At 44.4% G+C, this 24,553-nt stretch overlaps 1 protein-coding gene across 2 annotated transcripts; it reads left to right on the forward strand.

Annotated features, from left to right (window-relative positions):
* The first annotated feature begins 291 nt into the window (after positions 1 to 291).
* Positions 292 to 23,905, forward strand: abl2 (c-abl oncogene 2, non-receptor tyrosine kinase). Of its 2 annotated transcripts, none has more exons than XM_084548171.1 (12): positions 292 to 615; positions 11,556 to 11,687; positions 13,947 to 14,242; positions 14,360 to 14,632; positions 14,879 to 14,963; positions 15,070 to 15,247; positions 15,347 to 15,531; positions 15,625 to 15,777; positions 15,958 to 16,047; positions 16,327 to 16,509; positions 18,300 to 20,115; positions 20,210 to 23,905. In XM_084548171.1, the coding sequence occupies exons 1-12, from the start codon at positions 399 to 401 to the stop codon at positions 20,226 to 20,228; spliced, it is 3,627 nt and encodes a 1,208-aa protein (XP_084404297.1). In that variant the 5' UTR covers positions 292 to 398; the 3' UTR covers positions 20,229 to 23,905. The 2 variants fall into 2 exon arrangements, with proteins under 2 accessions (XP_084404297.1, XP_084404298.1); XM_084548172.1 differs by having other exon boundaries at positions 11,559 to 11,687.
* Positions 23,906 to 24,553: the final 648 nt, after the last annotated feature.

Here is a 24,553-nt window from a genome sequence, read left to right on the forward strand (position 1 = left end):
GCGGCGTCAGAGGGGGCGCACAGCGGCCGGACAACGGCAAAACGACTCTGAATAGGTCCCGTTTGACGGAACCTCGCGCGTCAGGTACTATCGATTACTGCTCGGATACTATCTGGATCACCGGAGTTGGGAGAAACGCTGTCACACGCCGGGGCTGTGATTTTTATTGTTAAAGGCAGGGTGGGTGGGTTTCACACATAGCTGCTAACGTTAGCTAAAGGGGCTAACCTAGCGAGCTAATACGGGCTAGTCAACGGTAGCTCGATTGAAGAACAGCGGGGAGGGGATTGAGGAAGAGTATTCGGGCCAGGCCGCTCCAGCTCGGGGGAATGTGAACCAGAGGTGCGCAAGGGGGTTTGCTCGCTTCGTCCCAAACGTCCTCACGCCAAACTACCGGGATGGGACAGCAGGTAGGCCGCGTCGGTGAGGGTACATCGACCGGACTCCAGCCACCACAGCCCCACGCGCCCCAACCACACCAAGGGAAGGGGAACCGGGGGAGCGTCGCCGGGAGAAGACCCCGAGAACCCGGCAGTAGCACCGGGACTCCGCCAGGCAGGGACGGTGCAGTCAACGTGCCCGATCCAGGGTTCAATATATTCACGAAGCATTCAGGTAAAGAGATATCCGTGTTTATAAAAGTATCGATGAGGGAGTCCGCTTTTTGACTTTATATTGCTTTTGCTGCTGATTAGCGTTTTGCTAGCCGAGTCCGTGCTATTTGACAACGACGCGTTAGCGGAAATAGCCGTGCCAACCAACATTAGCTTTCCATGCCTCATCCATCTTAGTGTGCGTTAATATTAATTATCTGTGTTTGCAGTTTATTCAGGAACAAAAAAAAAAAAAGGCATAACGAAATAGCCCTGATTTGACACCAAGGCAGCAGTAGTGTGTGTTGGAGCATACCATTTGTGCTGCATGTGACCTAATGATCCCAAAAGGAGGCACTATGTTTTTGAAAAGAGGACCGAGTCTTCTTGTTTTGCTCTTCTTGGAGGGTTTATAGCCGGAGGTTGACTAGTCAAAGCAGTCCTCTTAGGCGCCTCTTCGTGATACTTTGGTTTGGTAATGCTGATTCTTGCCTCCGGAGGTTGACTAACCATTCCACTCCATTAACTCCTTATAGCAGCCACCACAGGCTCACATTACAATACCTAGTGGTTTTCACATGCTCACTTACATCCTCTGTCTGATAATGTCTGCTGTTACAACACACTCAAGCAGGCTGGCTGCACAGTTTGATCCCATTGGAAATCTATGTGAATTATTTAAGTCACCTCTTCTGTCGTCGTCATATGATTCATGTGGACGTCAACATTTAAAAGCTGCTCTCGTGTGCTTGTGTTTTAATATATTAATATCTGTCCTTTCATATTGAAGGCTGAAGTAAGGTTACTCTTGTATTACAAAAAAAATATGTCACTCAGCATCTATCTCCCATCTTTTTGCCTCACTCCAATTGCTATGCATTCAAACTGGTATTTGCACGCATATCTTCGGTATCGCTCCCCTAATTTGAGCCCAGTCAAATGTCATGCCTCGTTCTTTCCAGCCCTCGACCCTCTGGTAGTTTAGTGGCTGATCTGGGCTTATAAGTAATGGATATGATGGAACAACTACTAAGCATAAGCTAATTTATTTAAGTAGAGCTTTGCTTAATACTCACACACAGTCGCCACCCTAATGTCTATAAAAGAGAGCAAAATTGGCAGTATGGTTGGGGACATGTCCTCAAGTAAATAGTTACTTTACATTTGCTCCATAGGTGTAAACCAACTGGCGTAACTTGCCTAGTTTCCACTGATGTCCCAGACCCAACTCCCCCCCCCCCCCCCCCCCCCCCCGCCATTGAAGCGAGCAGGGACACACACAGAAGGTGCAACCTTTTGGGAATGGAAACCATTTTCAATTCCTGGCTCTCACATCCTAAAAGTAACAGCCCTGAGCTTGAAGTGCATATACAGACAGACAGTCCCACTAAGTGCAACACCGCTCACCCGTCTGCGCTGGCCTGTTCCCTCCGACGTCGGGGCAGGAGTAGCCTTTTTATAGCGTCCAGGATGCAGTCACACAGCCACTCTGCAGAGAGACTGCTACTCTTCAAAGCACACAATAATAGAACAAAGACTCTTTAAGTGGCGACGCTCGGGACTGTGCTCTCAGTCTTCCACTGAAAATCGAGCTGCCTTACTTCTTGTCGTCTGTTTATGCAATGATGATGCAGCATTATATTACACGTGTTTGTGGCTGAAAAGAAGGCGTTTTGATTACAAGTAAGTCGGTGTCCGTTACCGGGAAATATTTTCATTAAGTGTCAATCAATTTTTCTGTAGAGTACTTTGTGAAGTAATGTCAGTAAATCACAAGTACAAGTTACTAGCTGAAATATTTATTGCAGTTGCTACTTGAGTTTGACCAAAGGCCTCATAACAAGTGTGTAATAAGAGTATAACTGCATAGTGTGACGTATAACTTAATATATGGGCAAGCAGATCAATCAGTTGTTGTAACTGCAGTGATTTGTTCAAAGCTGGTGTTGGCTAGACTGATGAGGTGACTTAATTTGATTTGACGACACAACTTTATGTTACGTTTTTTCAAGTTAAAGTTGAGATGAATTATATTCAACCACTGCAAGGAAATTGCGTGTCACTGAAGCCAACCGAAGTGCAATAATACATGTATACATAGTTCTGTAGTTGTTGTGAGTCAACCAGTTGGTTAAAGTGTTGCTTATACGTGTACGTTTCAGGAAACGCTCTTGCCCAGAGTCATCGAGATGCACAAGGTGGCTGTATTAATCAAGCCTCCTAACCGTTTTATAGCAGACTAGCATTTTTCTTCAGCTTAATCACGCCTTCTCGGGTTGTAATTGAAAGGTGCCAGTCTATGAGGAATGTCTGTTGATCTCATGCGTCTGTGTTGCTGCCTGTCTTTCTTGGATAAGTGGGTTTGCACATGGTTTGAGTTTCTATTAGTGTGCCTGAAACTACTGCAGCGTTTCAGAGCGACGAATCAGTCTGGAAGCCATCGGTGTAAATTGGCTGTTGATATGCCTTGCCCGATGGACTTAGTTTTCCCTCTTTGTTCGCATCTCTCTCTCCTTCTTGGTAGAGATTATTTCCTGTAAATTCCGTCTTTGAGCTATCTGCCTCTTTCTCCACTTCAAACAAGGTGAATTGCCCCTTGCCCCCGGCCAGGTTTGCATCAGCTCATCACTGATATTGCATCCCTGTCTTCCAACCAAGACAGCAGTTGCCCCCACCAGGCAGCTTTGAAACCACTGAGCTAAACAAGGACGGACAAGGAGGACACAGCCCCTGAGCTGAATCAAGGGTGACCGGCAAGACAGCTTCCTTCAGGAGTATCGGTTCAGTTGCCATAATATTGAATCAGTGGCTGCAACATATCGATGGTTCCACACTTTGAGCCTCGTCAGGAGTTCAGAGATCTCCATCTCTGCAGTGGGTTCATCTGATACATGCACTGCAGCAGTGAGGAGCGTCCTCTTCTACTGAAGACTGAAGTGGTGAACACGCTGAGAAACTGTCCTCACTAATGACATTTCTGTTGCAGTTTATTTCTCTCCAGTATTTGTCACCTCTCCGAAATGAAACCCACGTCTTGCGAGATAAAAATTCTGAGTGGGTTGTCTCGATCGGCGTACTGGTGGCGTTAAAACACTGCGACGGCACTGCTGAATGTTCTTTTCATAAAATCAACAAAGCAATAGGCTTATCTATTTTTACGCTAAACAGATCAGAGAAATTGGGGCAGATGAAGTGGATTGCAGTATTTTTTGGCTCCGGTTCTGGTGATGCACACAGAGCCAGCTCTATCTGAAATACAGCACTGTTAAAGCTGCCCAGGGGAGAAGAGAGATTCCTGGATCCAGGATTCAAGGACCTAAGATGATTTGCATCACGGGTGAAATTAGATTAGAGACAAATCCACTTTTCTGTGGACTCTGTGTGCTAAAACCCCAACAACCCGGATAAGTATCCCCACAGCCAGTGCAGTATATGAGGGAAGAAGATTCAGACACTTTAATGGCTATGGGTGAGATTATAATGAGATTTAAAAGATCATATCTTGGTGTAAAGATTATATATTGATAAAAAGGATCTCCAAGAGTCTCCTAATGACTCCCATTAACCACTAGGAGGAGCCATGGCCACACCTCCTCTGGATGAGACCAGCTAGAAATTGGGGCAAATCTGAAACTCTGACTGATTATCTCACAGTTGGCAGTAAGAGCGATGTGATGGACATGTTGGAAGCAGAGAGAGAGAGCAGAGTGTTTCTGCGTAGATAATTTTAACACAATCAAGCATGGTTTATGTCTGAAGATTGCATGCACCATTGTGCACTCTTTAATGGTTGCGTGTTAAATAATTTATGTCTCGCTGTGCCTGCGCCCTGAACTACAACTAACTTGCAAACCCTTCTATCTCCCAGAATGAGCCTCTGCTGTCATCCACTGCAGCTGACCAGATCTCCCCGACTAGAACTCTAACCTCTGCTGAACCCAGCATACGTCCCGAATTTGTCTCAGAAGAGTATTAATCCCTAATGCTTTGTGACGAACATGCTATAAACTGTCGCCACATGAGGAAGGCAATTCTGAAATTTCATTGTTTCTACGTGTAATCATATTTTATGAAACTGAAACAATAATTAATGGAGATTTTAAAAACTTTTAGATATCTAGAGCGGTGTAAATTTTTCCCCAAAGTTTTTGTACCTCGGCTCCCAGTTGCAGTCTTAAGCCTGTGCATCTGCTACCAGTCAATGTTCTACGCTCCCCAAAACCACAGTCCTGGTTTTCACTCCATGGCCCTGACTCTCCATGGCTTTTATCATTAAAGAGCGAGGATTAATCAGAACAGTGAGTGATTGGCGGTGCAGATGGTGAAGCCATCCCTGGCATCTGCCAGCTTTAAAACACCAAATGTTTTAAACTTTGTTGGACGGTTTAGCCAGTGAAATCACAGTTATCACTGTTAAGCTGCAATGGCGCAGCAGGGGAAAAAAAATTAGATACGCGGTTAAAAAGAAAAAGGAGAGCAATCTCTGTGCCAAGCCTGTTAAGTCCTGATTCACTTCCAGGATGCGTCCTCTGTTCCTTGAATTATCGCTGCTGCTTATCTTCTTGGTTGCAGGCAGGAGACTTGGCTAGCAATGCGCACACGCTCGATGTAGGCATTCACACATGCATGTCCATGCAGATACACTATCAGAAGAAACATTTCCTCGCAGCCTTTAAGTTCTAATGTGGTGTGGCTCTTGCTGAGGATTATCAAGCGAGATCTGCTCCTTCAAAGTAATCTGCCACCCGCTGACCAGTCAGTCAGAAACCCTTAATCTGAGCGCCCTGGGGCATTGCTGTCCTCAAATATCCTGCGTGGTGCATGTGATTAATCTGAGAGGAGACTGTCCAAAGATGTTGATTTTACATGATAAAATGAGTGGAGAAACAGTCTAAAGAAGTAGTGCATCGATAAAGCATACACTGTATGTTGTGAAATCTCACTTGCGCTGGTTTTGCAGCCAGAGGCATCGCTGCTATCTCGACATAAAAAGGAAGTAAAATCTTCCCTTTTTGGCTCCAGTCAGTTCTCTAAACTGAGTCAGTGTAAAGCAGCTTAAATTCACACCCTAACACGGTTTAACCACACCACACAGAGATTAGCCATTCGGAAATCAACATAAGTCCGCCGCCGCTTCTTGTGTGCTGTGAACCCTAACCGCAAAGAAACGGAGGGAAGCAAGGAGGCGGCAACCAGGAGAGTTTAGACCTTGGACAGATGTAATGTGGCGAACACGCCTCTTTAGTTGTGGAGCAACATAAACACACCTTGGTGGGCAGACGTTTTACATCATCGACGGAAAATTTCTGATTTATCCGACAAGAGTGGGCACATTTGTAGTGAGGACAGTGCTCTTACCCAAATCGTGGTATATTTCCTCTATATATATTTGTAGATATTTTAATGTTGCCAACCATTTTAATGCATGCTTATGATTTTTTTATTTACTTTTTTAGTCACTGGCACCCTCTATTCTGCAGAAATATGATGACTCTATTAAAATATGCGCTCTGGTGGCTTATCAGGTCGTGTCATTTGCCCCGTCTGTGAAGTACACTATGTGCACTGTGCATAATGTTTGTTTGAAGTCATCATATGCCACTCATCTTCTCTGCTGTCACATAAAGTAGCACTTAGCTTTGTTGCCAGCACACCTTCGGGGAAGCACTTAGAGCCCATTATTAATCCCTAACAAGCCCTGAGAGGGGCAGGGTGGGTTAGGGCCATTCATTCTTCTCCATTCCTGAATGATCCACTGCCCCTTAGGCCCAGGCTGATGTGTGTCCACTCCCTAATCGTTGTATGTAGACGGCAGACATGAGGGTTTAATTGAGATCAGTCGAAGGCGTTCCCGGCAGCGGCCTGTGTGTGTCAGAGAGAAAATCTGCAGGTGAGAACAGGAGCCGGCGGTGCATACAACACAAGTGAATACATGTACGTGATTATTGAGTGTACCTGTGTAGAAGCAGCAGTGAACTGAATGACTGATACCAGGAAGTTTGTAATGTTTATGTAATGTTTTTCACATTATGAATCTGAACTCCTCAGAAACAAGGCAGTGTTTTCCTGGCCTGCACACACACACACACACACACACACACTTGTGATGTGGCATTAATGAGGCCTTTGTCCTTTGTTTAGTCCTCATGAACAACAACTGACTTGCCTCTCCATCCAGGGAACCTCTTGACTGCATCTCAAAATGTGGATGTATCGCTTATAAAAAGTGTTAGCGATGTGCGAGAAACAAACTAGCAGTGATTCATCTTGACTGATGAATGTTTTAACCTTTAACTTGGAAGCTCTTGATGAAATCTGTCTTGGTAGTATCCTGTGCTCGGATGCACTGATAAGTCTTGATCTAAGTCTTGACTTCATGAAGGTCATGATATTCAGCATTTGTTTAAAATACCACAGAGCTGTTGAATCGGAGGTTTGCATTTTGGATGCCGTGGTTTGTAAATCATGTAGTTGGAATTATTTCCCACATAAACTGAACATTATAACGGTCATGAAGCTCCAGTGCAGTACTGTAATGCTAGATTGCATTATGATTAGTTGGGTTATGCAACAATCTGCATTTTTGTCTGTTAGCAGTCCAAAACCTAAAGAGATTCAGTTCACAATAGATACACAACTTTTTGATTGCAACTTTTGATCAACTAATCGATTCATCTTTGCAGCTCTTAATGCTTCTGTCTTTAGTGTACGCTTGGTCTTGCCTTTCCTGAATGGGAGAGCTCTTGTTAGCTGCCTTCCAAAGTCCCTTCTAGTTAGTTTCTTGATCAGTTTTATGTACGCTACTTCCTTATCTGATATGACAAACTTCATGTTTGTCTTCAGCCTTTCCCTACCTTTGAAATGTCTGATATTACCGGAACAACACAATGTCTCATACTTCCCCTGCTGATATCACAATCAACTTTAGGTGTGTTTATGATTTGATCTGAATGAAACGGACTCTTTGTGTCGGTGAAACACTTGGAGATTTTAAGGGCATATCAGATGATTAAAAAAAAACAAAAAAACGGTGTTATAACAACTTACAGTAGATTACTTAAGTCTCCATCCTCTTGTCTTATGTGATGTCTGTGACTCCTCCATGTTCTCCACCTTTTGTCTCTGAGTAAGCCACAGGATCTGATCGGGCATGTCGTATATGGCTTATGCAATGCCTTGTATACGTGGGTCTCATCCGCAGCATTGTCTCGGGTTTTCGTTAGGACTTCCTGCAGGCTGTTAGCCGTTTATCTCCGCACCACCATCACTATGTGCTTAGCAGAGTTATTTCTGGATGTCATGCTGCTATGTTTTGTTCTCCAGCAGCTAAAAATACAGCTGTACCTCGCTGGCTATGGGCTTCAGATACAATCAGTATTGTTTTTGATTAGGGTGTGTAGGCGATGTTATTGTGCTGTTTAATACTTTGGCATAAGGTGGTTGCTTGGTGAAGTGACAGCTTTATAGGTATTCGGAGGCACAAACACTCAAGCAGCTGCTGGGACAGCCAGAGAAATAGTGTCACCCCTGATGTGTGTATGTGATGTGGATATGTGTGTCTACATGTAATGTATGTGTGTGTGTTTGTGTGTAAGGACCAGGGTCACCTCTGTCGCAGCTGTCTTGCCGGTGCAGGCTTGGCGTTCCCCTCAGACTTGCAAACGCCCTCTTTCCCCTGCTCAACACAAAGCCATAGTTTCTTCAGGGCGCACATGTGCTACAGTTCACAGCACACACACACACTCTGAGGCACCCGGACGGGCACACGACATACCCCACGCTGGCCAACTGCTCCCTCAATCAAAACTTTCAGCACATGAGGTTTGAGCTTAGCCAAGGAGGACATCGTCTTGCTGTTGGCCTGGTTTAAGATGGATTTAGAAGTGATTTAAGAAATTTGATCAACTTAATGAAACTGGATCCCGCTATGAAAACATTTTGATGTAATTAGGTTGTTTGATGTGAGCCCTGGAATACTTGACTAATTAGCGTTGGAGGTTCTTTCGCCTTCGTCTTCGTCTGGCGTTGAGATTCCGAATGTGCACGGCATAATATCAGTATTTCATTAAAAACATTCCTGAGAATAGTGGCATGACACGCAGCTATGTAAGAGGAGCAGCTCTGACAGTTGGCTCGGTCCGGCTACAGCAGTTGCAGTCGAGCACATTTCCACACAGATGCTGTAGAAGAGTGTGGGTCAGTGGGACCTCTGCTCCCTGGAGGAACGGCACTAGCCATCTGCTCTTGGCCACAGCACCGGTCCGGCCCTCACACTCTCACACATGCACACACGTCACATTCAGCTCAACTTTCCTCCATACCGTACACTCTGCCCTACCCCCAACCTCCATACATGCCTCCCCTTCTCAACCACACGTCTTTTTTTTTTTTTTTTTTTGCTCCCACCCTCTGCCATCCTTTACAGTGCATTAAACCGGAGAGAGAACATCAGTCATGGATGTCTGTGCTCTCCAGCTTGGACCTTGGAAATCTTGACTCCTTTAGGCCACTTCAAAGCTAGTTGAGTTTTCAGCAGGAGGCAGCTAGTCACTGCTGTGATGTCAGATGTTTAGATGGCTTCATTCAAAGACAGCGTGGGTAAATAATCTGTCTTTGGGGGTCGTTGTCTCTCGAAAACCGCCTTTCGTGCTTTACAGTGAATAAGGTGGCTTAGATGACTGGCCTGTGACCCTTTTTTCCGAGAGGACAATGTACTGTTGAGACATAGTCAGGCTTTAAACGACTATTCGTCAGCACAGCGGATCAAGGGAAACCGCTGCGTTTCTGTGGATACTGGGACTGGTAACTGACCACAGCACAAGATGTACTGGGAACTGTGGCTGAGCCAGGTCACCGCCACTGCTGCCTTGCAGTGCATGCTGGTCAAGAACAAAGGTGGGCAGATCTTGTGTGTGGACGTTGTAATGTGCTGGAGGGAAGAGACAATGAACAGTCTCAAATTTTTATCTTTATTTTGTGTTGTTTCTTTTGTACATCACAAAGCTCGAAAAAAAAAAAAAAAAAAAAACCTCTCCTGCGGATGCATGGCATGTGCCTGCCACATGGTGTAGACTAAACATGGAAATGCTTCATTTCTCTATGCATTTCTTCAATAACCTTGTTTGAACTCTGGTTTCTTTGTATCTGAGTAGGACAACATAAGCTGGAAAAACAGCATTTGGTATTGCTTGGTTTAAGCGCATCATTTTCACTGATTCACTCATCATGGCCTGAGGATAAAACCTTCCTCCTCTCAAATTTAAATTAAAGCCTGGAAGAAATGTTAACCTCTGAACTAGGTGCGATCGTTCATTCATTTGCTGGTTTTAGGTTCCAGTTTTCATAGTGGCTTTTAAACATATTGTCTTGGTTTGGCTTGATCTGATGTTGGCAGCATGACTTTGCTTTGGGTATTTTGTCGCATAACCTGACCTAGAACATATCGTTGCCAATATTTGTGATGGAAGACTATTATTTCATTAGAACTATTTAAGTCATTTGGTGTATTTAACAGCTGGATTATAATTGTAAAATCAAAAAGGGACCGTCTTTCTGATAGTTAAGAACCAGTTAAAATGTTTTTGTTTTTTATTATTTGACCAAAACCTGATCTTGTTGTCAATGACGGCAACAACAACAGTCTCCCCCATAATAGTTCAAGTTGAGACAGCATATCAAGATTATCAGGTTAGGCTGAATGCCATAGACATGATCCTGGTGGATGATATCATTATGAATCAACTAGTCTCTTTGTTGAACATTTACCCGAATGTGAAGGTGGGTACGTATAGTGACAGCCGGTGTTGAGAAACAGAAGTAACGCATGTCACTTGTGCTTGTCTTCCTGTCTTGCCGTCGTTCAAGAGGCTCATCATTGTGGAATTTGTGTAATTTTCTCGACAAACCCCTGCACGCAGTAATACATTCCTATGTGTTTATAAAATGCAGCTTTATTATCTTATATTATAATTGTGTTTTTAAGTGGAATTCATGTTAACACCAAATCAGCCCTTCTTATTGGACCTTACTGGTTTATGATAGGATACAGTAGCTGTGTTTGAGGCATGATTTTTTTTCTTATCTCACTTTGATTAAAGTAAATAACAGGTTATATAATAGTTTTTCTGTTTGCTTGTCGTTACTTGTACTGCAGTGCTTGTTCTCCGTTCTGCCCCTCCATTTTGGTGCAATCCTCTCCCACTCGTTCAGCAGCTGTCCGGACATGCAGTGTCTTTGGCAGCAGCTGCTGAGTACATCTTAGCTACTCATGTACTAATTCATCTCTGTGTGTCTGTGGGTGTGTGCCATGTAACATCCCGAGTAGCTCCTTCCCACCCCAATAATTTTTTTTTTCCAGCTCCTCCCTCATTCTCTCCGTATATACGCACATGCAAATACACTCCTACCTTATATCTTACCTGGCTCAGGCTAGACAAGGCAAACCTCTGTGTGAAGCCAGTGGTAACGGTGCTCTTCAGTGAGTGGATTTGGTAAAGTGATGCTTTTAAGGTGCCTGCAGGCAAACAACAGTTTTGAAGATGAATGGACTGCTCTGAGCGGCCATCATCGCCGCACAGGGTTCAGGCAGGGGACTCAGCCTGGACTGACAGGTAGATAGTCTGCGATTTGGAGTCTTAAAATTCTGGAGAAACTGTAGCTTGTTAGAGGTCATCAGACCTGCTGCTAGGCAGATGCTCAGCCCAGGTACTGTTTGTGTTTAGATAGTATTTGAATAGGACAGCTTATTGTGGTCCGCTTCTACTGCAGAGCTGTTATTGGTCAACACAACTTCCTGTTTAAATTATTTTTGCTGTAGACTGTATCTATTTGCAGTAGAAGCTGTAACCCGTAACAGTTTTCGACGTGTTTGAATGATATTGCTCTGAGAGTTCTGACACTTCATTTTCCAGCTTCCCAGTTTATCTTCCGTTTTAATGATACTTACTTCTTCTCTTCCTCCAGAAGCTCTGACAGAGGCAGTGCGTTGGAGCTCCAAGGAAAACCTACTGGGGGCGGCCGAGAGCGACCCCAACCTCTTCGTTGCACTTTATGACTTTGTCGCTAGCGGAGACAACACCCTCAGCATCACCAAAGGTAAATAATGCAGAGAGATTAAAAAGAAATAATATTTTGTTGCTTAATTTGCTAAAACAATGCTCGGAAGACTAATTCTTCTACTTGTTTCCATGCATCATAACTGCTAACGTTGTTGCTTGGCTACATGGTGGGAGTTTCTGTATCCATGTCAATGATTGTTCTCAACCGCACCTAAATTACACTATTAACATTTATTGCAACAAAGGTGGAGAGTCATAGGTAAAATACTCAGGCAGGGCCAGTGATTGGCAGATTAGCAGCAAGACCAGTGTAGTTATCCCAAAGGAATGTGGTGTGTCAATACACTATGACAGCAGCAAGTACTGGACCATCAGCCACCCACACACCCAACACCCTCCATTACGCCGCATGTAAGCCAAATGTTACAGAGGGGATTGTCTGAAATCTGTGCAGACGGTATGACTGAAATACCGCTGATCTTTCCACTCAATGACTGTTTTCTTATTTCTCACATCTCTCCAATTTTCTCAGTCCAGACCCCTTCTCTTTCATCCAGTAGCCATTAACCAGTCAACCAGCGCTCCCTTGAGTAATGAGCTTAAAATATCCTTATAATATTATTCAGAGACAGCCAGACTTGTGTCCAACCGATCTAAGACGTGGCAGTGTGTTAATTATCCATCATTTTAAGACTTCCAGGGCAGCTGCCCGGGATGGAAATGGTGTTTAGACCCTGACTCATGGAGTGAATCTGCGATTCCTGCCCACATGCAAGCACATGTGCTCTCCCAGGCTCCACAGCTCTTTTTCTATCTGCCCGGCTCCTTGCTCCGTCTCATGGAAACGCCCCAGCATGCCACAAATGCTACGTTGATGTGAAATCACTTTGACTGTAATAATAACAGGTGGATAAGCTCAGCGGGCATCGGCTGATCACAAAAGGGGGACTTAGCAGTGCCAGTGTCTGTGGCTAATCATCGTCTCTTCGCCGTGCCAGGCCAAACTAGGGTAGGCCAGGCTCGCTCCAAGCACATGTGGCTCTCAATGTGAAACTGCCAGGCAGTCAGTGTTTCCACTCCCACGAAACTTAGGGGCACAGAATGCAGACACAGAGGAGACCAGCGGATTGGAGGCCTGGATGTGGATAACCATCTCTGTGTAATGGATTGCCAGTAACATGTGTTAAGCTTTAAGGGCTAGAATGGCAGCTTTGGTTAGTAGTTGCATGTTTGTCGGTAGGCCACGGTTGTCTTGCTAACTAGACTTACTGTAGCTATTTTAGTTAGGTGTTTATTACGTGCCACTTCTTAATTTTAACAGTCTACAACACAGTCCTTGTAGCTGCAACTCATGATAGTCTAGATGTGGCATTAAAAAAAAAAGCAACTAGCACAGAAACGTTTGAATGGTCATCTTGCAGAAAAGTGCAGGCTCAGTGTTTATTTCTACTATCCCGAGTCATAAAAGCCTGACTGTGAGTAATTTTAACTGTTCTGCAGGATGTGATAGTCCTAGAAAAGACAGACAATAACCTGTTTCTACAACTGGACTATCAGCTCTTACTCTGACGCAGAGTAAGCTGCCTGGTTTCAATGGCCTCTTAATGGTGACAGCCTACATCGTCACCAGCGCTCCTGAAAGGTGGAGATTAATGGATACTTTGAGGAAAACTTTGCATCTGAGTGGAATGTGAGATAAAGTGGTGTGTAGACGGGATGGAAAGCCAGTGTAGAAGATGGGTAGACTTGATATCTAGACCGCTGCCTCTATCTTCGCTCTCTTTTCTTCTAATCTTCCATCTAATTGGCAGGATTCATCCACTCAGTGTTATGTTGTTGTTGTTGTTCTCATGGCAGCCTCTCCACTCCCTCTCGTCTCCCGAACTGACGTCAGAGACGCATAGAAACAGACCGTGTCACTACATGCATGGTTTTGCCTAGCCAGCTATGACAGATATGCTGTTTACCCAACCCTATCATTTTTCCACAGCTTTTGATGTAGTTTCACTGAGATATGAGTCGTCTCCATGACATCCCCTTCTTTGTATGAGATCTGTTATTATCTCAGTGGGGTGATCCTTTGAGGAAAATCTGTATTGTTAATCTTCTGTTTCAATGCATAATTTTTAATTTCTTAAATTGACTTTATTCAAGTCTGAATTAGCGGTCTAGTGTGTTTACAAAGAGCGCTAGAGCAACACAGAATGAAGTCAGAGCTGTGCCCACGTCTTTGTAAGCTCCAGGCCGTTCTGGCATGATTCAATATAGTCTAACCACCCATTCCTACTGTTTCTAGGTGAGAAGCTGCGTGTGCTGGGTTACAACCAGAATGGAGAGTGGAGTGAAGTGCGGTCTAAGAACGGCCAGGGTTGGGTGCCCTCCAACTACATCACACCGGTCAACAGTCTGGAGAAACACAGCTGGTACCACGGACCCGTTTCCCGCAGTGCTGCCGAGTACCTGCTCTCATCCCTCATCAATGGCAGTTTTCTTGTCCGGGAAAGCGAGAGCAGCCCCGGACAGCTGTCCATATCTCTGCGCTACGAGGGCAGAGTGTACCACTACCGGATCAATACAGCCACTGATGGAAAGGTAGCGGCATGAACAGTTTAGGAGTCTGCCAGTTCAGCATTGTTTGCGACATTGAACTGCCTGACTTGATTGTTTTTTTTTTTTTAAACTTTGTCCGCCTCCTTCTTCTCCTTCTAGGTGTATGTGACGTCAGAAAGCCGTTTTGCCACTCTGGCTGAGCTGGTCCACCATCACTCCACTGTGCCCGATGGCCTGGTCACCACACTGCACTACCCCGCACCCAAATGTAACAAGCCCACGGTGTACGGCGTGTCCCCCATCCACGATAAGTGGGAGATGGAGCGCACAGACATCACCATGAAGCACAAGCTGGGAGGAGGCCAGTATGGAGAGGTGTACGTGGGAGTGTGGAAGAAGTACAGCCTCACAGTGGCCGTCAAAACACTAAAGGTTAGAGCAGCCCCTTGTGCAGAGATAATTAGTTTTGTCAGAGATTTATTTTTAAGCAGCCGAAATGTAAAATATTATGCACCTTCGAGGCTGTTAATGACTAGGGATTGGTGAAAATGGGTATAGACCTCCACCTGCAGGTAGACTTTGGTATTACACAAGATCAACTGACAGACAATGCAAGCTGCGTTTTCCTCCTGTTATGCAGATCACTAATAAACATTCTTTGCATTTCTGTAATGACAGGAGGACACTATGGAAGTGGAAGAGTTTCTGAAAGAAGCAGCAGTTATGAAAGAGGTCAAACACCCAAACCTCGTTCAGCTACTCGGTCAGTACCTCATTGTTTATGTAGAAATTACAATTTGTATTATTTATTGAATTATTTATTCCTTTGTGGTTTTCTCATCTGAATTAAACTGCTGCCTCTCCCACAGGTGTGTGTACATTAGAGCCCCCGTTCTACATTGTGACAGAGTACATGCCACACGGTAACCTGCTGGACTACTTGAGAGAGTGTGAGAAGGAGGAGGTGAATGCTGTGGTGCTGCTCTACATGGCCACGCAGATCTCCTCTGCCATGGAATACCTGGAGAAGAAGAACTTCATTCATAGGTGAGGGGGCTGATAGTTTTGTCTGTTTGTATGTTTACACGCATGCTTCTCCTTGCCTTTGTCTAATTTCTAATTTTTCCTCTCTCCTTCGGCCCTCAGGGATCTCGCTGCGAGGAACTGCCTGGTCGGAGAAAATCACGTTGTGAAGGTTGCTGACTTTGGGCTGAGCCGTTTGATGACTGGTGACACCTACACTGCCCACGCCGGGGCTAAATTTCCCATCAAATGGACTGCGCCGGAGAGCCTTGCGTACAACACCTTTTCCATCAAGTCTGACGTCTGGGGTGAGCTATACACGGGCTCATTATATTATTATTTGGTTGCTTGAAATAATTTCCAACGTGCTCATGTTTGATGGAAATTCTTCTCCACTACAGCTTTTGGAGTGCTGCTGTGGGAAATTGCCACGTATGGCATGTCGCCATACCCAGGCATCGATTTGTCTCAGGTCTACGATCTCCTGGAGAAGGGTTATCGCATGGAGCAACCGGAGGGATGCCCCCCAAAAGTTTATGAACTTATGAGGGCATGTGAGTACTACCTATTTAACTTACCAGTTATTTACCATTAGGTTGCACCGCACACTGCGCTGAGGTTCACTGCACAGGTTTTTAAAAAAAGATGAAGCAGTTTGTCTTCTCCTTTAACAAAAAAAAGGAGCATTTTCACGGTTTGTGACTGGATCTAACCACGTGTCTGTGTCTTTCTAGGCTGGCAATGGAGCCCATTAGATCGGCCATCGTTTGCAGAGATCCACCAAGCCTTCGAAACGATGTTCCATGACTCCAGCATTTCTGAAGGTAGAGTAACATGTGGGTTATTCTCACTTTAACTTACACTTTTTTTAGCCAAGTCAAGTGGGAGAATTTAATAGTCAGAAGAAAAAGCTGAAAGCATGTATTTGAAGCAGAAAGATACTGCTGTAAAATTAAAAGGAAAAGAAAAGTTTAACAAGACTGTCACAAATCATATAATGACATTTTCTGATGCAATTTTTATACAAATATACACGACAAGTTTTGTTGGATTTCAGTTGTGGCCGCCTCTCAACTCAGTATTTTCTTCTCTGGACATTGCAGAGGTAGCAGAGGAGCTCTGTAAAACCGCCTCTTCCGGTCACTGTGGACCGCTGCACTCTTTTAGTCACGACATGCCCCTGTTGCCTTCCAAATCCCGCACACTCCACAAGCACACGGAAAACAAGGAAAACATCGAGGGTGGACTGGACGGGCGCGCCGACCACAGCACGCACAGTCACTCAGGTACAGCCGGGCATGCCCACCTTACTACCAAGCAGTCGGGTGCGTCGATTTATGATTCTGCAGGTATGCCGGTGGACGGCGAGTCGGAGGGTCAACTGCAGCGCCGCCAAGCACGCCGTCTGAAAAGAAGGGCTGTCATTTTCCTTAACGATTGATCACTGGTGCAAGCAGCTGCTCTTGCTTCCTGCAACAACACCCTGAAAAAGTCCACACACATTGGTCAACGAATGCAATAATGGTTCATCGCTTTGGAGTTTGTGCAAAAAGTGTCCGACTTCCAGCTGTTAAAAGTACCTCTAAACTATAACAGAACCTTGACTCACTGAAATATGAGTCCAGACACAAAATAAAGATGTATTACACAAAGATTTAAATAATCAACAATAAAGGAGTTATAGAAATACTAGCGTGTGTGCCATCTTTAACATCATCGTGTGGTACTCGGGGACAATGGCCAGAAAAGAAACTCTAGCGGACTCTAGCTCACGTTGTGCTGAGTCGGCGTTTGTCATTCTAGCCAACCTCTTCACTCTTGACTCAGTCTCCACTTAATCCACTAGTTCCTTGTACAGTGCACATTAAAAAGCAACGTTTTAGCATTAACATTAGAAAAGCAATTTAATAATACCTCGATCACTGCCAAGTATAATGAGTGGTACACTAAACCATTGTTTCTTGACTGTGAAACACATTTGTAAATAGAAAGATTACATTTTTTTCCTAATATTAAATGTACACATTGTTGTCTGTTGTCTTAAGTAATCACTTGTTTATTTGTTGTATGTGAAATATTATTTATATTTTGTTGTGTGTTTACCTGATTTGTAATATAGACCGTCTACTTTTTATTTGTCTTTTGTCTGGCTTGCTTTTTTTTCACCTCTTCTGTCACTGTGACAATTTTGTTCGTGTTTTCTGTTTTGGTTCTTGACCACGAGTATTCACTAATAAATGATTCATTAATTCACACATATTCAATAAAATGATACGTACAGAAAGTTTCACTAAAGCACAAAAAACATCTAAAATGCTATTTTATTGAGTCACTGACTGCCTGAAAAGAATGAAACCACGAGGACTGAGTAATGATCACTCATAACATCTAAATAAATGTCTCTTGTTCGTTTGCTTTTATATTGAAGATACTAGAAGTTTATGGTTGGCCTCCCTGCAACTATACGTGCCCTTATTAAATTCACATAATGGGTTAGTTTTGACAGTTAACTTCTCCGTTATTATTCTCCGTTGATCCGTCACTTAAATTGTTCCCCATTCTGTGTAATCCATTCAGCAGAAGTGTGAGAAATGTATCTTCCTCTTTGAGCGCAGCAGCGCAGCCGCCTTCCAAGTTTGCGCAGTTTCTCTTTGGCTCGTGTTCTCGTCAGTTCCCTGCAGTGTATTCATTATCCCATCTTTCATAAGAGAAACTTGTAAATCATTGAATTACTGTGTGCTTGTGCGTAACTGGCGTGGACTCAAACCTTCCATTCACCTTCCTGAAATGCTTTCCCCCTGCTCATGAGTCCCACAGGAGGAAAGAACAGCTTTCAGAGAGAGAGAGAGATGAAATAATGCATCTTATTACCACAATATGCTGGTGTCAGATATAATAAGTGACAACAGTGTGTAGCTGAGCATATTCAAAGACCCAAAGAATTCAAGCTAACTTCATTGATTCTTCATTATGTGTTTGTTTTAATCAACCTTTAAACAAAGATGGATGTATTAATGCGGAGCTCAGTTGTAGCTCGGTTGTATGATTATAATCCGTTCCTCTCTTCTCTCTCCAGGCTGGGCCTCTACTTTACTAGGAGGGGACGGCCGATCAGGAAGCTCCCCGGCTCTCCCCAGAAAGCAGCAGCCCCGAGATAAATCTCCCAGCAGCCTTTTAGATGATGCACAGGATATGGGCACATTCACGCGAGACCGCAAGACCGGCTTCTTTAGCTCCTTCATCAAGAAGAAGTCATCCTCTTCCTCCTCCTCGTCTTCTCAGCTCCAGCAGAACCTCCCGACGCCACCCAAGAGGAGCAGTTCCTTTCGGGAGATGGAAACGCAGCCTCACAAGAAATATGAGCCCACGGCTGATTTCTGCGCTCCTCCTCCAGTGCCCCAGTCGGACAGTTTAGGTGGTTTTTCGCCCTCCCCCTCCCACTCCCACGGGGAACCTACCCAGACACAGTCCCGCTGCTGTGGGGCTGCTTTTGGACAGAAACCCTCTAGTGGAGGCTTCGGCTCACAAGTGACAAGTGGCAGCAGTTGGGGCGGGCTGGCTGGCTTTTTCACCCCTAGACTTATCAAAAAGACCCTGGGGTTACGGACAGGAAAGACGGCCTCTACAGAGGAGAGTGGAAGCATAGTTGGGGGACCTAAGCCCTTCCCTCGGTCCAATTCTACCTCCTCAATGTCAGCTGGGCTGCCAGACCTAGAGCGTATGGCTCTGACTTTACCCAGGAACCGTAGTGCTAAACCCCCTCTGGAAAGGACTTCCTCCACCACCTCTCAGCCAGAGAACGGGGCTGCACGGCCCTCAGAAACTTTGCAGAGGAGGATGGATGAGGGCACTGCACAGATCAGGGAAAGGCCCAAAGCCAAGCTACTACCCCGGGGAACTGCTGTAGGGATGAGGGCGCCGGGGGTTGGGGGGGAGTTGGGGGAATCGGATAGTCTGTCGCGGGTCAGGGAGGCTAGAGAGGAGAGCGGAGGACTAGACAGGCAGCAGAGTTGGTCATCTCCCTCTAAAACGTCTAGTTCGAGCGTGTCGTCAGCTGCGACGGGTGCGCCGACTCACAACCACAAAGTTCCAGTTCTGATCTCCCCCACACTGAAGCATAGCCCAGCTGACGTGCATCTAGTCGGTCTAGACTCTCAGGGGAACCGCTTTAAACTGCTGTCTGAGCACCAGGCAGACCGGGACCGGCCACGGCTTGTCAAACCCAAGTGTGCTCCTCCTCCTCCCCCCACTCTTCGCAGCCTGCAACACTCCTACAGCGGCGACGGAGAGGAGCAGGTCGGAGGAGCGCCCGTGGAAGTAAACGGAGACACGTTAAAAAGTCATAGGTCAGGGCGAATGTCAGGAGGAGCGACAACAGGCAGACCATCAGTGCCACCACCACAAGTGCCTCCTGCATCTTCTTCCTCCTTTTCCTCTTCTTCCCCCGCCACCACCAACACGACTCCCACCAAAATGGCCAACGGAGCCACCACCACTGCCTCCTCGCACACAGCACCGTCTGCCGGCTCCAAAGTGGCCCTGCGGAGGACCCGGCAGCAGGTGGAGAGGGTGCCCTTGGAGCGGGTCAGCCGCGAGGCCTTGCTGGAGTGTGCCGAGTGCCTGAGCAGCGCACTCCACGCCAGCTCTGAAAGCCCCTCCAGCAGCCAGGTGTTGGATGCTGGCCACCAGCTGCTAGACTACTGCTCAGGTTACGTGGACTGCATCCCTCAGATGAGGAACAAATTTGCCTTTCGAGAGGCAGTGGGGAAGCTGGAGCTCAGCCTGCAGGAACTGAGGGCCTCAGGAGGTGGAGGGCTGAGCGGGATGGGGTCCAACACTGTACTGGACAACCTTCACAGCTGTATTAAAGAGATTAGTGATGTAGTACAGAGGTAGCCACTGTGACAACACAAATCGTCAGCTCTAACTACCCGACAGATCCCTTATATTCCGATTTATTTTTTACGTTTCTGGTTCTATCGACAGCTTTCTGGGGACGAAATGAGACGAATCTCGGAAGTACCTCAATCAAATCACTACAAAATGTACTCCTTTTATTGTTTACAAAATTCTGTTTCATTAAATGCCAGTGTGGACACTAACTTTGCTCTAAACTGTACATATTGAGAAATGTTAAACCAAACTAAGCGTGGTTTAAGTCTCACCATGAAACGTTACGCCGCGAGTCTCCATCTGGCCGCGATGGAGGCTTCCTTGTTAAATGAATGTCAAGTGTGTCAGCTGTGTGTGTAGCCGGACCAGAGAGTAGGCAGAGCTCACTCTGCCTCTCTGTCGGTCGCATAGACCGTCATTATTGAGAATACTAAAAAAAAAAATGAGAAACTGGAGAATTGTTTCACAAACATGCAACTCATCAGCTGGCTGTTCTGTGTTTTGCTCTCTGTCTGGGGAACTGAGTGAAGTGACCATAAGCCATTTTAAGCCCTGTAATATAAAGGCTTGGAGCAGCATGAGGATTCAATGTGATTCGAGGTTTGTGGGTCTCAATTTGACATTTCTATTTTGCGCAGAGAGTTTCTTCACTAATGTGATAAAACTGTCCAAAGATTTCAGCAAAACAGCCATTTATTTTTTATTTTTTACTTTCATTTTTTTGACAGTGACATTCCCACACGTCCACCTACGGTGAGACAGATTGAAGGGATCACTCACGTAATTTAAAGTCGACAAGCGTGTAAATAGGCTCAAATGAAACGTTAAGGTCACGTTTCGGTAATGCAAAACGCAGGCTTATCAAATCTGAGTAGATTTACATGAATCTGTTTATTTCCCACGATACTGAAACGGAATGAATGAATAAATGAATGCGGGGCGTCTTATCATATGCACAGCGTTTGTCTTCGCTTCTGTGACATGTTTTAACACGGTGCCACATAAACGGGGGTCATCATCCCCGGTCCCCTAAAGCATTTCAGTAGTAATGTCCAGTTATCTTTGCACACTACATTTCTTCCTTGTATGACGGGAGCGTTTAAAAAAAGAAAAAGAAAAAAAGAAGTGGCGTGAGGGGAGGGAGAGCACAGGGTAGCGCATGAGCAGGTGATCTGGGACAGTATTTCTATAAGTGTCCTTCTGAGTATGGACAGAGCTGGATTCCCTGTAGCCTTGTCGTGGCCTCAGTGCCTCAGATTCTTCAACGTGAGAACACTGCGATATGCAGAGACCTACTTTACACTAATCACACAGTACTGATCTCTCAACAAACAAAACTGCAGTATGTCTTCAGCACATGAGCGATTTGTACATTATTTGGTTCAAAGAAAAAAATGCTTTTTAGAATGTCTATGTATGAACTTGAATTTTAAATTATTGATTTTTTTTTTTGATTTTTTTTAAAGCACAGACCTATTTTGAGAGAAAAAGTTATGTAAATATTTGATTTATTTCATATCCAGGAAACAAAAGATTTATGTGTGGTCACGGCATAAAGAGCAATGTTTTTGACTGATGAGATGTATTGCAAAGACTGAGGCCCCTCCACCCAGATCTGAATATCTGCTTTATGAATGTATTATCCTTCCGTTCTGAACCCGGCCGAATGTTCAGCTGCATGACTCTTTAATCTCTTAAGGTGCCATATTTCTTTTTTTATTTATTATTATGTTTTTTGTTTTTTGTTTTACAATTACTGGCCCATACTTTAATTTTGGTCACACTAAATAATTAAGTCCATAGATCGCTGCTCTGTTTTCTGAGCACAAGCAAAACTGTGTACAGCACACGCAGCTCACAGAGTTTTATTATTTTGTTTGTTTGCCTTCATCTTGATGTACACTGGATTAAGCCTCAGACGCATTGGTTCACTGACGCGTGTTTCTACAAAATCTTGTTAACACTGCAGGTCCGTAACACTTTCAAAATGCCTGTTATCGACACTTGATCGATCTGTCAGTTTTCTGTGGTGCATCATTTCATGTTAGCCTGTATCACAACGAGCCCGACTGATACTGGGGGTTTTGGACGAAGCAAACGGATGTGATAAGCGTGCATGTTTAAATTGTATTCAGAAGGACAAATGGTGGGGTGATTGTTTAATAATTGAGCGTCCGACCTGCAGCGTAGCTTTTGCAGAGATGCAGACCACGACGACTGTGACTCGTCCAAAATGCTTTTCCTCGTCTTTCAGTGGCTGGGCAGGCACAGAAAGTTTGACCTCCTTTTTGCCTCGTGCACAATCTCATACGTCTCCTCTCTTTTTCTGTGCAGTGGTGATTTCAATAAAAGTATCTGTTCAACATTTATTTCACGAGCCGCTCACTTCCAGTCGCCAGTGTGTCCCACAGCTGACCAGCCACTGACTAGTGTTTTACACAGCAGGTACAAGTATACACGCTCACAACATCGTAGAATCGTTGCAGTGAAATGTAATCCAAGCTCTACATGAAGCCACAACTTGACTCAGACCACAGTCTGCTCAGCCATGATGCACGCATGTTTACATTTGCTGCAGGCAGTGTGGAGAGTATTTGAAACAAAGGCGTTGATGCGCACTCAGCTGGACAAACTCTGTGATTCCACCATTTTTAAATGACTAAATATTTACATACATATACACTGATACTGATCTATTTATGCGATTGGCCAATGTCAGCTGATGAAATGAACTGAGAAAAAATTTAAATACCGGTCGGGCTCTAGTGTAAAGTACCAATTTCTTGCCAAACAGGATGCTTTGAGACAAACTAATGATTAATTTTAATTCACTGTGAGAGTAAAATAACGTGTTTTTCACAATTCTTGGTGCCTTTTTGGAAATGTATGTACAGGACACTAACAGGCAATGTTTATTTCTCATCACAGCATGTGCTTCTTTTGGAGTTAATGATCAGATGCAAAATTGAATGGTACACTTTTTTTGAAATTATGTATTTTAAAAAAAAAAAAATTAAATTCTGTGACTAAGATTGCATACCTGTGGCTGTTAACACTTTTAGTGCAGCCGCACGAGTAAAGTAACACACGAGTCTGCTGCACTAAACCCAAGCTGCTTCTTTGTCTCATAATCTGATCGCAGAAGAGTTCATGTTTATGAATAGCACCAGTCTGGCCTCTTTCCTTTAGAGTTTCTGACGATTTTTATTTCCCAAAACGCCTTATTAAATAATGAAAGAAAAAAATCTAACCCCCATTAAACACATTTAAGCCTGGACTGCTTTTTTTTTTTCAAAGAAATAAACGTTGTTGACATTCAATCCACGATTACAGTGTCCATGAAATAATTTGGTACCAACTGTGATTTTTTTTTCTCCCTATTATCTCAAATCTAGGCCGTTTTCATATTTGAAGATTCTCATCCTGAGTCTTTTACATTGTCTTTATTTATGTCGCCGGCATTTATCCTGCATATCTGTTTTTCATTTTCTCACGTCTCCCTGTTTCGGAGAACAGCTCTGGAGAATGTGTGTACACATCATTATACCAAAGGCCTCTTCTTCAGTCGTATGAGTGCAATGAAAAAGTCAATACACACACACAGACACACCATAATAAAATATGTGAAACTAAACAGGGATGAAAAATGGCAGATGTTAACATAAACTTTTTTATTGTACAAAATATATATTTTGTGTTTTTTTTTTTTTATTTAAAGCTCACGTTATATTACTGTGAAGTTCTGCTTATCAGTGTTAAGCCTATTGTAAATAATAAAGATATTGATGAATACTGTCTTTTTTGTGGTTGCCTGTTTTTGTGCCTGAATCCACAAAACAAATACCAGTTTTAATAGATACCTGTGCTCCTGTGTCGTGGATTTATCTGAGAATTCGAAGAAGCAGATCGTTCGTTTTGAAGTTTAAGCCTCTCTCAGTGATTTCCTTTTTTCTAGCAGATATTCTGCAGATAATTATCTCAATGAAATAATCAGTTAGCAGAGCCTCATCTTTTTTGCGACGAAATCCTGGACACGTTTTCAAATTGCAGAAGCACAGTAAGAAGGGCCTTTCTGTGTGGAGCTTGCATGTTCTCCCTGTGTCTGCGTGGGTTCTCTCCGGGTACTCCGGCTTCCTCCCACCATCCAAAGACATGCTTGTTAGGTTAATTGGTGATTCTAAATTGGCCGTAGGTGTGAGTGTGAATGGTTGTCTGTCTCTCTGTGTTAGCCCTGTGATTGACTGGAGACCTGTCCAGGGTGCACCCCACCTCTCGCATGATGACAGCTGGGATAGGCTCCAGTCCCCTCGTGACCCTTCACAGGACAAGCGTTTACAGGACAAGAAGATGACTGAATGAATGAATAGTAGTTAATTTTGAGGTACATTTATTGAGGATTAAGGCTACTATATAAGCCATAACATTATGTCCATCTGC

The sequence above is a fragment of the Chelon labrosus genome (genome assembly GCF_963514085.1).
Source record: "Chelon labrosus genome assembly, chromosome: 7".
Classification (NCBI taxonomy): Eukaryota; Metazoa; Chordata; class Actinopteri; order Mugiliformes; family Mugilidae; genus Chelon; species Chelon labrosus.

Bases quoted from the DNA above. Each gene is read 5' to 3' on its own strand.
- abl2 (XM_084548171.1), top strand. From the start codon at position 399: ATGGGACAGCAGGTAGGCCGCGTCGGTGAGGGTACATCGACCGGACTC. The intron at 14,633-14,878 runs GTTAGAGCAGCC...CTGTAATGACAG, and splicing joins TGGCCGTCAAAACACTAAAG to GAGGACACTATGGAAGTGGA. The intron at 16,510-18,299 runs GTACAGCCGGGC...TTCTCTCTCCAG, and splicing joins CAGCACGCACAGTCACTCAG to GCTGGGCCTCTACTTTACTA.